This window comes from Mustela lutreola, chromosome 3 (genome assembly GCF_030435805.1).
Source record: "Mustela lutreola isolate mMusLut2 chromosome 3, mMusLut2.pri, whole genome shotgun sequence".
NCBI classification, from domain to species: domain Eukaryota; kingdom Metazoa; phylum Chordata; class Mammalia; order Carnivora; family Mustelidae; genus Mustela; species Mustela lutreola.
In genome coordinates this window covers 198,307,121-198,318,765 of record NC_081292.1, presented here as the reverse complement: position 1 = coordinate 198,318,765, position 11,645 = coordinate 198,307,121, and the positions used below count along the sequence as shown (strand labels likewise).

At 44.5% G+C, this 11,645-nt stretch overlaps 1 protein-coding gene across 1 annotated transcript in view; it reads left to right on the top strand.

Annotated features, from left to right (window-relative positions):
• The first annotated feature begins 344 nt into the window (after window positions 1-344).
• Window positions 345-11,645, top strand: part of CASP10 (caspase 10) — a 29,767-nt gene continuing 18,466 nt past the window's right edge. Inside the window, exons 1-4 of the mRNA XM_059168431.1 lie at window positions 345-530; window positions 2,177-2,530; window positions 4,257-4,350; window positions 11,109-11,244. Of these exons, the coding sequence (XP_059024414.1) occupies window positions 2,184-2,530; window positions 4,257-4,350; window positions 11,109-11,244 (577 nt within the window). The 5' untranslated portion in view covers window positions 345-530; window positions 2,177-2,183. The remainder of the gene's footprint in view (window positions 531-2,176; window positions 2,531-4,256; window positions 4,351-11,108; window positions 11,245-11,645) is intronic.

Genomic DNA, 11,645 nt, shown 5'->3' with positions numbered 1-11,645 from the left:
TCCTTTTCTTTCTTTCTCTCTTTCTTTCTTTCTCTCTTTCTTTCCTTCTCTCTTCCTTCTTTCCTTCTTTCTTTCTCTTTCTCTCTCTCTCTCTTTTTCTTTCTTTCTTCTTTGATTCATCAACCTCAGTGATCCAAGGGAATGCCTAGAACTCTTAGGGCCTTTCAAAAGTTCATTTGCAGGAGCCCTCGGTATAAACTGGGAAAGTCCCGAGCAGCCCAATCGTGGAAAGTCGAGGCTCTTGCCTCTAGGAGGCGCTGTCTGCCAGGGTTCGTCTACACCGGGAGGGGGGGGGGGAAGGCGGCCGGGCAGCGGTGACGTAGGCAGGAAGTATGTTACAAAGCTGCCGAAGCGGACCATCCACTTTTCGCTTGCAGAGGCAGCAAGTCCTGAGTTCTCTTCCCGCGCAAGTGACAACTTCCCTGGAACTTGGATTACGCAGAAGATTCTAATTTTTTAAAAACTTTATTTTCAGGCAATTTCCCCCGGAACCATTTACTTCCAGAGGATCAAGGGAGTTGGACCTGAAGGTATGCGATCAGCACCTTTCCCCTGCGGAGGTCTTGCACTCTAGCCTCGGTCCTTGCCTTAGTCACAGACATTTGCAGAACCTCCCGTGGCCGATGGCACGATCGCTGCCTGCATTTACTAGCTGTGCCGGGGAGAATGACGGTTTAAGAAGCCCCAGGAAAGCTCTAACACAGACTTTTATGGGCAGGAATTTGCTAGTCCATAAATGCAGACAAAGTCTGGCCACTTCCAGTTAGACAAAGTCTAGCCGACGGGAGGTTGGAATTTGGGGGAAACTGCAGGGCGAGCCTGTGATCCCTTAGAATACCTTAGGAAGCCGTCTCCGAGAGGCCATTGGTTGGGTTTCTGGTATCACAGGCTACTCCTAGAAGGGAAGACCCCATGGATGATCACATTGAAAATACCTTTTCCGGGGCGCCTGGGTGAGTCAGTCGTTAAGCGTTTGCCTTAGGCTCAGGTCATGAGCCGGGGGTCTTGAGATCGAGTCCTACTTCCCACTCCCCGCTTAGCGGGAAGCCTGCTTCTCCCTCATCCACTTCCCCTGCTTGTGTTCCCTCTCTCACCCTCTCTTTAAAAAAAAAAAAAAAAAAAAGATTTCAAATAAATCTTAAAAAAAAAACAAAAAACACTATTTTCGGTTTTCTTTCTCCATCTCCGCCTCCGTCTTTCTCTAAGTAAGCAGCACACCCAGTATGGGACTTAGGCTCACAACCCTGAGATCGAGTCATATGCTCTACCTACTGAGCCAGCCAGACGCTCCTCTGTTTAATTTTTCTAGCAATAAAAGTAACGTGTTCGTTGCATAAAATCTGGAAAACTCAGGAGACAAAAAGAGAATTAAGAGTGTTTGTGTTTATACCACCTAGAAATAGCTGCTCTTTGTTACTGATGTTGTTTTTTTGTTATGTTCTCTTTCCTTTGGAAAGTGGTCTCTTATTTCTAAGTAGCCAAGTCTTGCAAAGAGAATATATGCCTTGAAGCCTTATAGAACGAATAATATTACAGTGAAAAATTTTATTAGTTCATTCCTCCTCTGATTAGAATGGAATTTAGTGTAGAAAATACCATATGAACTTTATGAACTGAACAGGTGGAAATACTCATTTAGTGATTTGTGACTTCCTTTGTTGTTTTGAGCAACTCTTAACTAAAACCACCCTTTCTTTTGGGGGTCTAGGATTGTGGCTTCTCTTTTTGTGCTATATGGACCTGTCCCATTGTGGTTGTTCTTAGATTAATGGACACTTCTGAGTTATAACCCCCCAGACTGCTTGATTTCTAAAATGAAAGGCATGAGTCGAAGCGCTGTTTCTGCCTTTTGGTGGGAATGAGTGAAGAGTTCTAACCGGGAGACATTGTGCTTTGTCATCCTCCGTTTTGACTCACTCTCACCAGGGCCATTTTGATTTGGGAGAAGTGACGGTAAATTAGATTCCCAAGAAACCTCCCTCCAGACCGCCAGAAGGGTCACCACGCAAGTGTGGGGCTCATTTTTTTGGCTATTGGGTTTTGAAGGGAGTTCGTAGGAATATTTATCTTTCAGCACTTGGGGGAACGTCTCATGCCTGGAACAGAGGAGGCCTGGGGAGTTGGGGTTCCGTGTATACTTCCTCTCTCGTGACTGCCCCACCTCTGTCTCCTTCAGTCTGGCCATGGCATCTCAATGTCGAAGTCTGAGTTTCTCTTCAGATGATAATGGTCAATCAAACTTCCGGGGGAAGCTTCTGACTATTGATTCAAAGCTGGGGAGCCAAGATGTGGAGGCCTTGAAGTTTCTCTGCCGAGACTGCATCTCCCACAAGGAGCTGGAGAAGGCCAGCTCGGCCTCCGACATCTTTGATCATCTGTTGGCAGAGGAGCAGCTGAGCGAGGAAGACTCCTTCTTCCTGGCGGAACTCCTCTACCTGATCAAGCAGAAATCGTTGCTGCGCTACCTCAACCAAACCAAGGAGCAAGTGGAAAGTTTGCTGCCCACCCGAGGGAGGGTCCCTCTGTTCAGGTGAGGAGGGCCTCTGTGATCAAGACAGTGAGGTGGGGGTGGGAAGAGTGGGGGGGTTTCCATCGAGGTAGTGTTCACTCAGGCCCCTGAGCTTTGAAAGGAGGCTGGAATTCTGCCCTTTTTCTTATCTCCGTCCTTGGGTGACGGTGCTTCTAAACCAGATCTCTCTGGGTCAGGTACTCTTGAGATGAGAGGTTTTCAAAGTGGGGCTTTTCACTTTTTTTAAAAAAAAGATTTTATTTGACAGAGAGGGAGAGAGGGCGCACAAGCATTGGAGCAGGAGGCAGAGGCAGAGGGCAGCTTCCCACTGAACAGGGAGCCCGATGGGGGGCTCCATCCGAGGACCCTGGGATCATGACCTGAGCTGAAGGCAGATGCTTAACTGACTGAGCCACCCAGGCGCCCCCGAAGTGGGGCTTTTCAACGCCCCACTCTGGGCCTGGAAGTGGCTTTCTCTGGTTGGCTTCTCACTGCCAAAGGAAGCTGGCCTCTGCACGGCGGGTCTTCCCTTTTTTTCTTGTACCCTCCTCATTCCCAGACAGCCCTTCCTGTGAGTCACTGGGCACTCGAGAAGAGGGAAGGCCTGAGTTCTTGTGGCCAGATAAACAAAATGAAAAAAGATAGGTCTCTGGGGTAGGGAGGGACATCATTTATGCCATGTCCTGTTTAAATTTTCATACATTTTTGGGTGAAACCCAGAGAAGTAAAATACAGATATTTTGTATTTATATGTTTTTTGTATTTTATTTGTATTTTGTATCTGTATGGGGTGACGTACAGGCATCAGGTCTATCATGGGTCAGACCTTAGATAACACACTTTTATTTAGTTAAGATTTTTTACTTGTAATTGAGATGTAATTGACCTATAACATTATGATAATTTTAGTTGTACAACATCATGATTTGATATATGTATGTATTGTGAAATGATCACCGTAGAAAATCTGACATTTGTCACCACATTTGGTTACAAATTTTTTTTCATGGAAATTTAAAAACCCACTCTTTAGCAACTTTCAGATATGTAACACAGTATAGTTGATTCTTGAGCCTGCCTCTACTGCTTATTGTGTTATCTTTTAAAATTTTGTTTTACTTTTAATCTTAGTTTATTTTTTGGGAGAGAGAGAGAGAATGCCTATGTGCGTGCATGGGCGTGGGGGGAAGGGCGGAGGGGGAGGGCACAGGGAGAGGGAGATAGAGAATCTTAATTTTTTTTAGATTTTATTTGTTTATTCAGAGAGAGAGAGAGATCACAAGTAGGCAGGGAGGCAGGCAGAGAGAGAGGGGGAAGCAGGCTCCCCACTGAGAAGAGAGCCTGATGCGGGGCTCGATTCCAGGACCCTGAGACCATGACCTGAGCTGAAGGCAGAGGCTCAACCCACTGACTGACCCAGGCACCAGAGACAGAGAATCTTAAGCAGATTCCATGCTCAGTGCGGAGCCCCATGCAGGGCTGGATCTCACGACCCTGAGATCATGACCCGAGCCGAAATCAAGAGTCAAAGACTTAACGGACTTTGCCACCCCGATGCCCCCTTATTGTGTTAACCTAATGTAACAGGCCACTTAAAGGTCAGAGTTTTAGTTTTGAATCTATACAGTGGGATTCCAAATTGTCTACTCACTCCCGTGAGAAAGAATATTTGTAAAAATGCACTTATTTACTGTACTGTTCTCTGCAAGTCTGAGGTTTTGTTTGTCTCTCTGGATGTATGTCTTAGAAAGCTGCTCTACGAACTGTCAGAAAGCATCAGCTCAGATAACTTAAAGAACATGATCTTCCTTCAGAGGGACTCGATTCCCAAAATCCAGATGGTAAGTGGGTCATAGAGAGTTGGGTATTTGGGAGCTCTGCAGTAATCTGTGTCAGGAATGTGCTGGGGTTTTCAGGAAGGGATTTTATTTGCTGAAGATGATGTCATACAGTGCTTGGGAACATTGACTTTGGTGCTTGGTGGGCCTGGATTCTAGTCCCGGTTCTAACGCCTCGACGGGAAGTGAGTGATGGAAGCTTTCTGAGCCTCTGTTTTCTCACGTGCCATATTGTCAACAATCCCATCCTTTCCTTCTGAGACTGTTGGGAGAATTAGTCAACATGATGTGGGTAAAATTGGGCACCTGGTCATCAGGTAATAAGTGGTTAACTGCTGTTGGCACCCATTGTGTTTTTCCATAGAGAAAAGTGTGGAAGTGAGGGGGTGGGAAATCATGGCGGAGTGGGAATGGGGCATTGATGATCTACATAGGGGCCTTGTGTGTTCTTCTTTTTCTTCTTTTTTTTAGATTTTTCTTAATATATTTATTTATTTGACAGAGAGATAGAGAACAGAAGTAGGCAGAGCAGCAAGCAGAGGAAGAGGGAGAAGCAGGCTCTCTACTGAGCAGGGAGCCCAGTGTGAGGCTTGATCCGGGACCCTGGGATCTGATCATGATCCGCCCAACCGACTGAGCCACCCAGGTGCCCTGACCCTGCGTGTTCTTTTGAGGAACTTTGCATTATCTCCCGTGTAGGGTTATTGTGAAAATCAAATGAGACATGTTTGAGGATGTGCTTTGTAGAGGGCTATACAGGTGTTTTGAACTAATAGTAGTAGTTTTAATAATAACATAATTGCTGTCTATTAACCATATTGCTATAGGGGTCACATTTAAGAGTAAGAAAGTAGCAACAGTTCTCTCTTCCAGGCCTCAGAACTTTATATGTTTTTCTTTTGATTCTAATATCAACTTGTAACAAGCAAGTTAGTTAAGTTGGGAAAGGAGCCACTTTTCAAATTTTCCCCCATAACATCACTTAATAATTGTGCTGTTCAATGGCTATGTTTATTAGGTTTTAAGTTATGTGACATCTGATAACACCCTGAAAAACAAGTAACGTGTACGGAAGTTAGGAAACCTAGTACTAAGTGAACAGCCTCAAACCCCTCCCCCACGCAACTTAGGAATGTGAATATCACCCACCTCTCTAGAGCCTACCTTGCATTCATAGCCTCCCTCCCCCATATCACATTCTCCTGAGATCTTCTTATATTATTGATAAGTAAATTCGGTTTGTAGAAAAATCACTGAGGAGTGGGAAGCTGTTTTATGTGGGGTAGATCAAATGAGGACTATGTGAGTAATTCATTAAATATGTTTCCTGATGTCTGACCTGTAGAGTGAGGAGGTTCATTCTACTTACCTTGCTCATGGTCTTCCAGGTCTTTTTGCCTCTTCTGAGCCCTCAGGGTTTTTAGCCTCTGTGTCTTTTGATTAGTCATCGCTTGAGGCTCCCAGTGGTTGGTTGTGGGTTCTGTGGGGTTGGGGACTGAGTCTTAACTCATTATGGGTCCAGAAGCTTGTAGAATCTGTTACAAAATCATGGAAAGCATAAACGAATGGGATGATACAGTCTTTCTTTTCTCTTTCTGAGAAAATGGCCTGAACCCTTTCTGTTTATATGTTTTTACGATGACTGACTGGAGAGATTAGCAGGATGAACTAAGCCACCTCGATGGGATGTGCAGAGATCCATGGTGAACATTTTTTTTTTTTTAAAGATGATGATTTAAATCCAATTTTTTGCAAAAGATTTTATTTATTTTATTTGACAGAGATTACAAGTAGGCAGAGAGGCAGGCAGAGAGAGAGAGGAAGAGGCAGGCTCCCCGCCGAGCAGAGAGCCCGATTCGGGGCTGGATCCCAGCACCCTGGGATCACGACCTGAGCCGAACGCAGAGGCTTTAACCCACTGAGCCACCCAGGCGCCCCCATGGTGAACATTCTTATTCTTACTTACCATTTGTCAGAATCTACTGATTTTCTCCCTTAAATAGCCCCTGAGAGGTCTGGTATATTTCTGTTTTTGTTTTTACACTTTTTCCCTTTTCCTTTTATCTTTTTGTTCTTTAAGAAAAACCCAACAAGACACTAGTATTAAAAAAGACATAAAACAAACATACAGATTAATGAATTATTGTAAGTTGCATCCTTAGAAATCATCACCCAAGTCAAGAATTTGAATTTTGCCAGTCAGTCTAGAAACCTGCCCCAGTGACCCCATTCCAATCACAACCCCTCCCATCTCCTAGAAGAACCACTATCCTGGCTTTTATAGTAGCAACGTTCTGATGTTTCTTTATGGTTTTATCATTTACTTGTGTAACCCTAGATGTCAAGTTTAGTCTTGGACAGTTTTTTTGAGCGTTTTTTAATCTACGGGTTTAACTCTTCTCCCTCCAACCCCTTTCTTTCTTTGTCTTAACATTGATCTGTTGAAGAAGCCCAGGACAACTGGTGGGTAGGATTTCCCCCAGTCTGAGTTTTGCTGATGGCATGCGCTGGGTACGGTTCAGCTCGCTCCTCGGTCTTGTGCATTTCCTGTAAACCGGCAGCTGGATTCAGAGGCCAGATGTCTCAGCATTAGATTTCCTATAGTTTGAAAAGCTGTCTGAGTTATTCTGATAATAGAGCAGTCTTTCACAATTTCCACAGTCTCTGGGTTTATAAAAATAAACGGAACCACTCCCTGTAGTTCAATCTCTCCGTGTGTCATAAACAGAAGTTCTTACTCCGCACGTCGGGTGGGGACGGGTGGGGGTGGATGAAGAGATAGGCAGGAGTTCCTGGTGTGCTCCACACCAAGCCACGATTTTGCACTAGGAAAAACTGGGGAGTGTATTTCTTTCTGCACTTCCTCCAGGGGTCTTAGACCTTAGCTTGCTGGCATCTGTGGTTTGTGGCCAGAAGCATTCTGACGTTTTGCCCCCTGCTATATTAGCTTTTGTCAATGAAGGCCTCTGCTCACGTAGCCAAACAATTTTTGCTTTTCTCGTTCAGCACAGCAGTAAAAGGAACAATCACTGTATTTCCCCGTGGCATAGAACTGTGAGAATAGCCGGTCAGATTCCAGGAAGAGTACCCTGCTTGAGCTCCAAATGATCTCAGCTTTATTCCAGAGGAGATCTATTTCTTCATGTGAGAACTGTGGCTGAGTTATATACCTTAGAAAATCCAGGCTGATCTCTATTGGGTGTTCCTGAAGTGCAGAAAGGACCATCTCTAAGCAGCGCCGAGGAGTTTTGGTACCAGGGCTTAACGAGGCTGTGTTATCTGCCGGAAATCAATTGCTTAGCAGCTGGGTGGGGAGGGCCTGAACTTGCCTCAGTCAAAAGGGAAGGGTTCTAAATGAACACCGTCTCTCTCGAGTTAGAAAAATGACCTTTGTAGGGTGTTCTAGGATTCCTTTTGATAACTTTCCTACAAATTCATAGGCATCTGGCTGCCTTCACCCGTTCCAGAACATGCTGGAAATTTGCTCTCTGGGTAGTAATCAAATGAACGTTGGATGTAAAGGAAACCACACCCAAATCTACGAGCTTAGCAAAGCAGCAGAACAAGAGCTTTCAGGCACTTCCTGCTAGGGTTTCTGTTGGGACGCCTGGGTGGCTCAGTGGGTTAAAGCCTCTGCCTTCGGCTCAGGTCATGATCCCAGCGTCCTGGGATCGAGCCCCGCGTTGGGCTCTCTCTTGCAGGGAGCCTGCTTCCTCCTCTCTCTCTGCTTGCTTCTCTGCCTACTTGTGATCTCTGTCTGTCAAATAAATAAATAAATCTATCTTAAAAAAAAAAAATAGGGTTTCTGTTGGGACGCCTGGGTGGCTGAGTTGGTTAAGAGGCTGCCTTCGGCTCAGGTCATGATCCCAGCGTCCTGGGATCGAGTCCCACATTAGGCTCCTTGCTTGGCGGGGAGCCTGCTTCTCCCTCTGCCTCTGCTGCCACTCTGCCTGCCTGTGTTCTCTCTGTCTCTCTCTCTCTGGCAAATAAATAAATAAAATCTTTAAAAAAAAAAGGTAGGGTTTCTGTTTTAAGGTTCAGTAAGAGCTCATTTGCATGTGACCTACCGCAGAACTTTGTATGGTAGTTCCCCTCTGAGCCTTTTGCCCAGCTGGTCAGTTCTGGAGGAATCCTTCCGTACCCGCTCTGTCTTCTGCTTGACTCCCGGGCAAGCAATGGGTAGTGCTAGGGCTGCATGGGAGGACACATACTCTTCTTTGCCTTTTTGGCTCTCCTCCTTGTCTCTGGAATTTTTCTTTTTAAGATTTTATTTATTTATTTGACAGAGATCACAAGTAGCAGAGAGGCAGGCAGAGAGAGAGAGGGGGAAGCAGGCTCCCCGCTGAGCAGAGAGCCCAAAACAGGGCTTGATCCCAGGACCCTGAGATCACGACCTGAGCTGAGGGCAGAGACTTAACCCACTGAGCCACCCAGGCGCCCCTGGAATTTCTTAAATTATAATCTGTCCGGGGCGCCTGGCTGGCTCTTTTGGTAGGGCATATGACTCTTGATCTTGGGGTTGTAAGTTCAAGCCCCACATTGGGTGTAGAGATTACTTAAAAATAAAAATCTTTGAAAAAAATTTATAATCTCTCTTGAACCCTTCCTCATCCTATGTTACTGCTCGGTCTCCCTGGTTCCCTCTACTGCCAAACTTCTTGAAAGGATAGTTTGTATATACTCTTTCTCCGCTAACTCAACTCTGGGTCACGATTCAGGACACTTCAATGTGACATTAGCTTCCTTCCTAACAGAGAAACCTCTTGCTGAAGGCAACACAAAACTCCTCGTAACCAGGATTTTAGTTTCACATTCATTTCCGCATGTGGTTTATTTTGCCTTTTCTTTTCCATTGCCAGCATGGCAAAGGAATGTCCTTTTCCGTGTTGGCAACGAAGACCTAGTCATCCTTCAAGAATCCCCTCCATGCACAGCTTGTGCGAAGCCTGCTTTGTGCCTGTATGAACTGTGAATAAATGAGTGGTATTTTCGATTCTTTCTTCATTTCATCACCCACCTCAGACTGAGTTCCACGACTCACCAAGTTCTATTTCAGAAATGTCTCTCAAACCCAGTGCTGCCTCTGTGTTTCCCAGCACACTGGCTTCGGACCAGGTCTGGATCCCCTCTTTGCCAGAGTGTTTAATCTCACTGCCAATATTTTCTCTCTAATCCCCTCCCTCCCCCAACCTGTTTCAAGACCTTCTACTCAAAAGCAAATGCGTTCACATTACTATTCTTAAAAACTACCACGGCCACTCCTTGATGCATGGGACACATGCTAAACTCCTCACATACTGTGTGTCTGTCCGTGTTTGCCTGGGCCCACACCAGCTGCCTGTTCCAGTCATGACCTCGCTCTTACTCGAGGTTTGTACTCAAGCCTCCTTCTCAATGCTCCTTAACACAGTCCCTTTTCAGCTGTTCAACGGTCCCATATGTCTGGAGATCTCTTCCCAGTTCCCATCCTGTTGATGTTCATGGACACAGTGAGATGGTGTTCAGAGGTTTACTTTTGATGACTTACTCCTTTCTGTGGGCTCTAATGTGAGTTCATTTGTATATATGTTTTCATAACTGGCTTAATATGCTGAAAAGCCCTATTTTTTGAAAAGATTGTGGTGCTTTCCACCCTACGTGTAATTCAATATTAAAATAATGCTAGCCAGGGGCGCCTGGGTGGCTCAGTGGGTTAAGCTGCTGCCTTCGGCTCGGGTCATGATCTCAGGGTCCTGGGATTGAGTCCCACATTGGGCTCTCTGCTCAGCAGGGAGCCTGCTTCCCTCTCTCTCTCTCTTCCTACCTCTCTGTCTACTTGTGATCTCTTTCTGTCAAATAAATAAATAAAATCTTAAAAAAATAATAAAATAAAATAATACTAGCCAAAAAATAAATAAAAATAAAATAAAATAATACTAGCCAATTTGTTCTTTTTTTCCAGCAGCATTTAAGAGTTTTTTTTTTTTTTTTTTCTTTTAAAATACTGACTATTTGTGGCGCCTCGGTGACTCAGTGGGTTAAAACCTCTGCCTTCGGCTCAGGTCATGATCCCAGGTCCTGGGATCGAGGGCTCTCTTCTCGGCAGGGAGCCTGCTTCTCCCGCTCTCTCTCTGCCTGCCTCTCTGCCTACTTGTGATCTCTGTTTGTCAAATAAATAAAATCTTAAAAAAAAAATACTGACTATTTGCCCCTAGTTTCTTTGGTGCCTCTGTTTTGTCGCCACCCTAATCTAAGTGTATCATTTACAGATGTGAGTCAGAGGCTGTGTAGCCCAAGGACCAGTAAGAGAGACTTTGACATCAGACTGCCAGGGTTCAGATACCAGCTCTGCCACTTACTGCACAAGTTGTTGAACCCCAGTTATCTCACCTTTAAAATGGGGATTTATACCCTGAAACAAATAATACATTTTATGTTAATTAATTGAATTTAAATATTTTTAAATTCAAATATTTTAAATTATTTTCAAAAAACTAAATTAACTAGGGGTTATATAGTATCTAGCCTTACTGGCTTGTTTTTGAGGTCAAGCAAGCACTGTCTGGTATGTAGTGAGTTATATATATTTGGTATTTGTTATTAATATAGATAATTTACTTGGTCATACCTCTTCCCCCCATACTATTGAACTCCTCAGGGACAAGCACCATTCCTTATTCATCATTGCAAAATCTGGTGACTAGGGGCCATGCAGGTAATCTTTAAGGAATGAATGCATCATCAGAAGGCAAGTAAATGTGACTCCATTGATTCTCTTGCAGACCTCGCTAAGTTTCCTGGCATATCTGGAGAGACAAGGTCAAATAGATGAAGATAATCTGAAGTTACTGGAGGATCTCTGCAGAAGAGTTGTGCCTAACCTTGTGAGAAAGATAGAAAAATATAAAAGAGAGAAAGGTAACTAGCTTACGCTTGCTTGCTTTCTTACACAAAACCATGGAAATTCTTTTTTTTTTTTTTTTTTAAGATTTTATTTACTTGTTTGAGAGAGTGAAAGCGAGAGAGATCATAGAGGGAGAGGGAGAGGCCAACTTGCTGTTGAGCAATCCCCATGGCCTGAGCGAAAGGCAGATGCTTGACCGACTGAGCCACCCCGGCGACCAAGACTGTGGGAATTCTTAAACTAATTGGTCCTCTATCAAGTTTGCTCGTCACTCTGAACATATTCTCTTAGGAAAGCCAGAACTTTCCCCTCATCTGTTCATTCAAAACATATTTATTAAAGGCATGCTCTGAACTAGGCACAGTTGTTGAAGTTGGAGACTTAGCAATATACATAAAGAGAAGCCTTGGCTCTC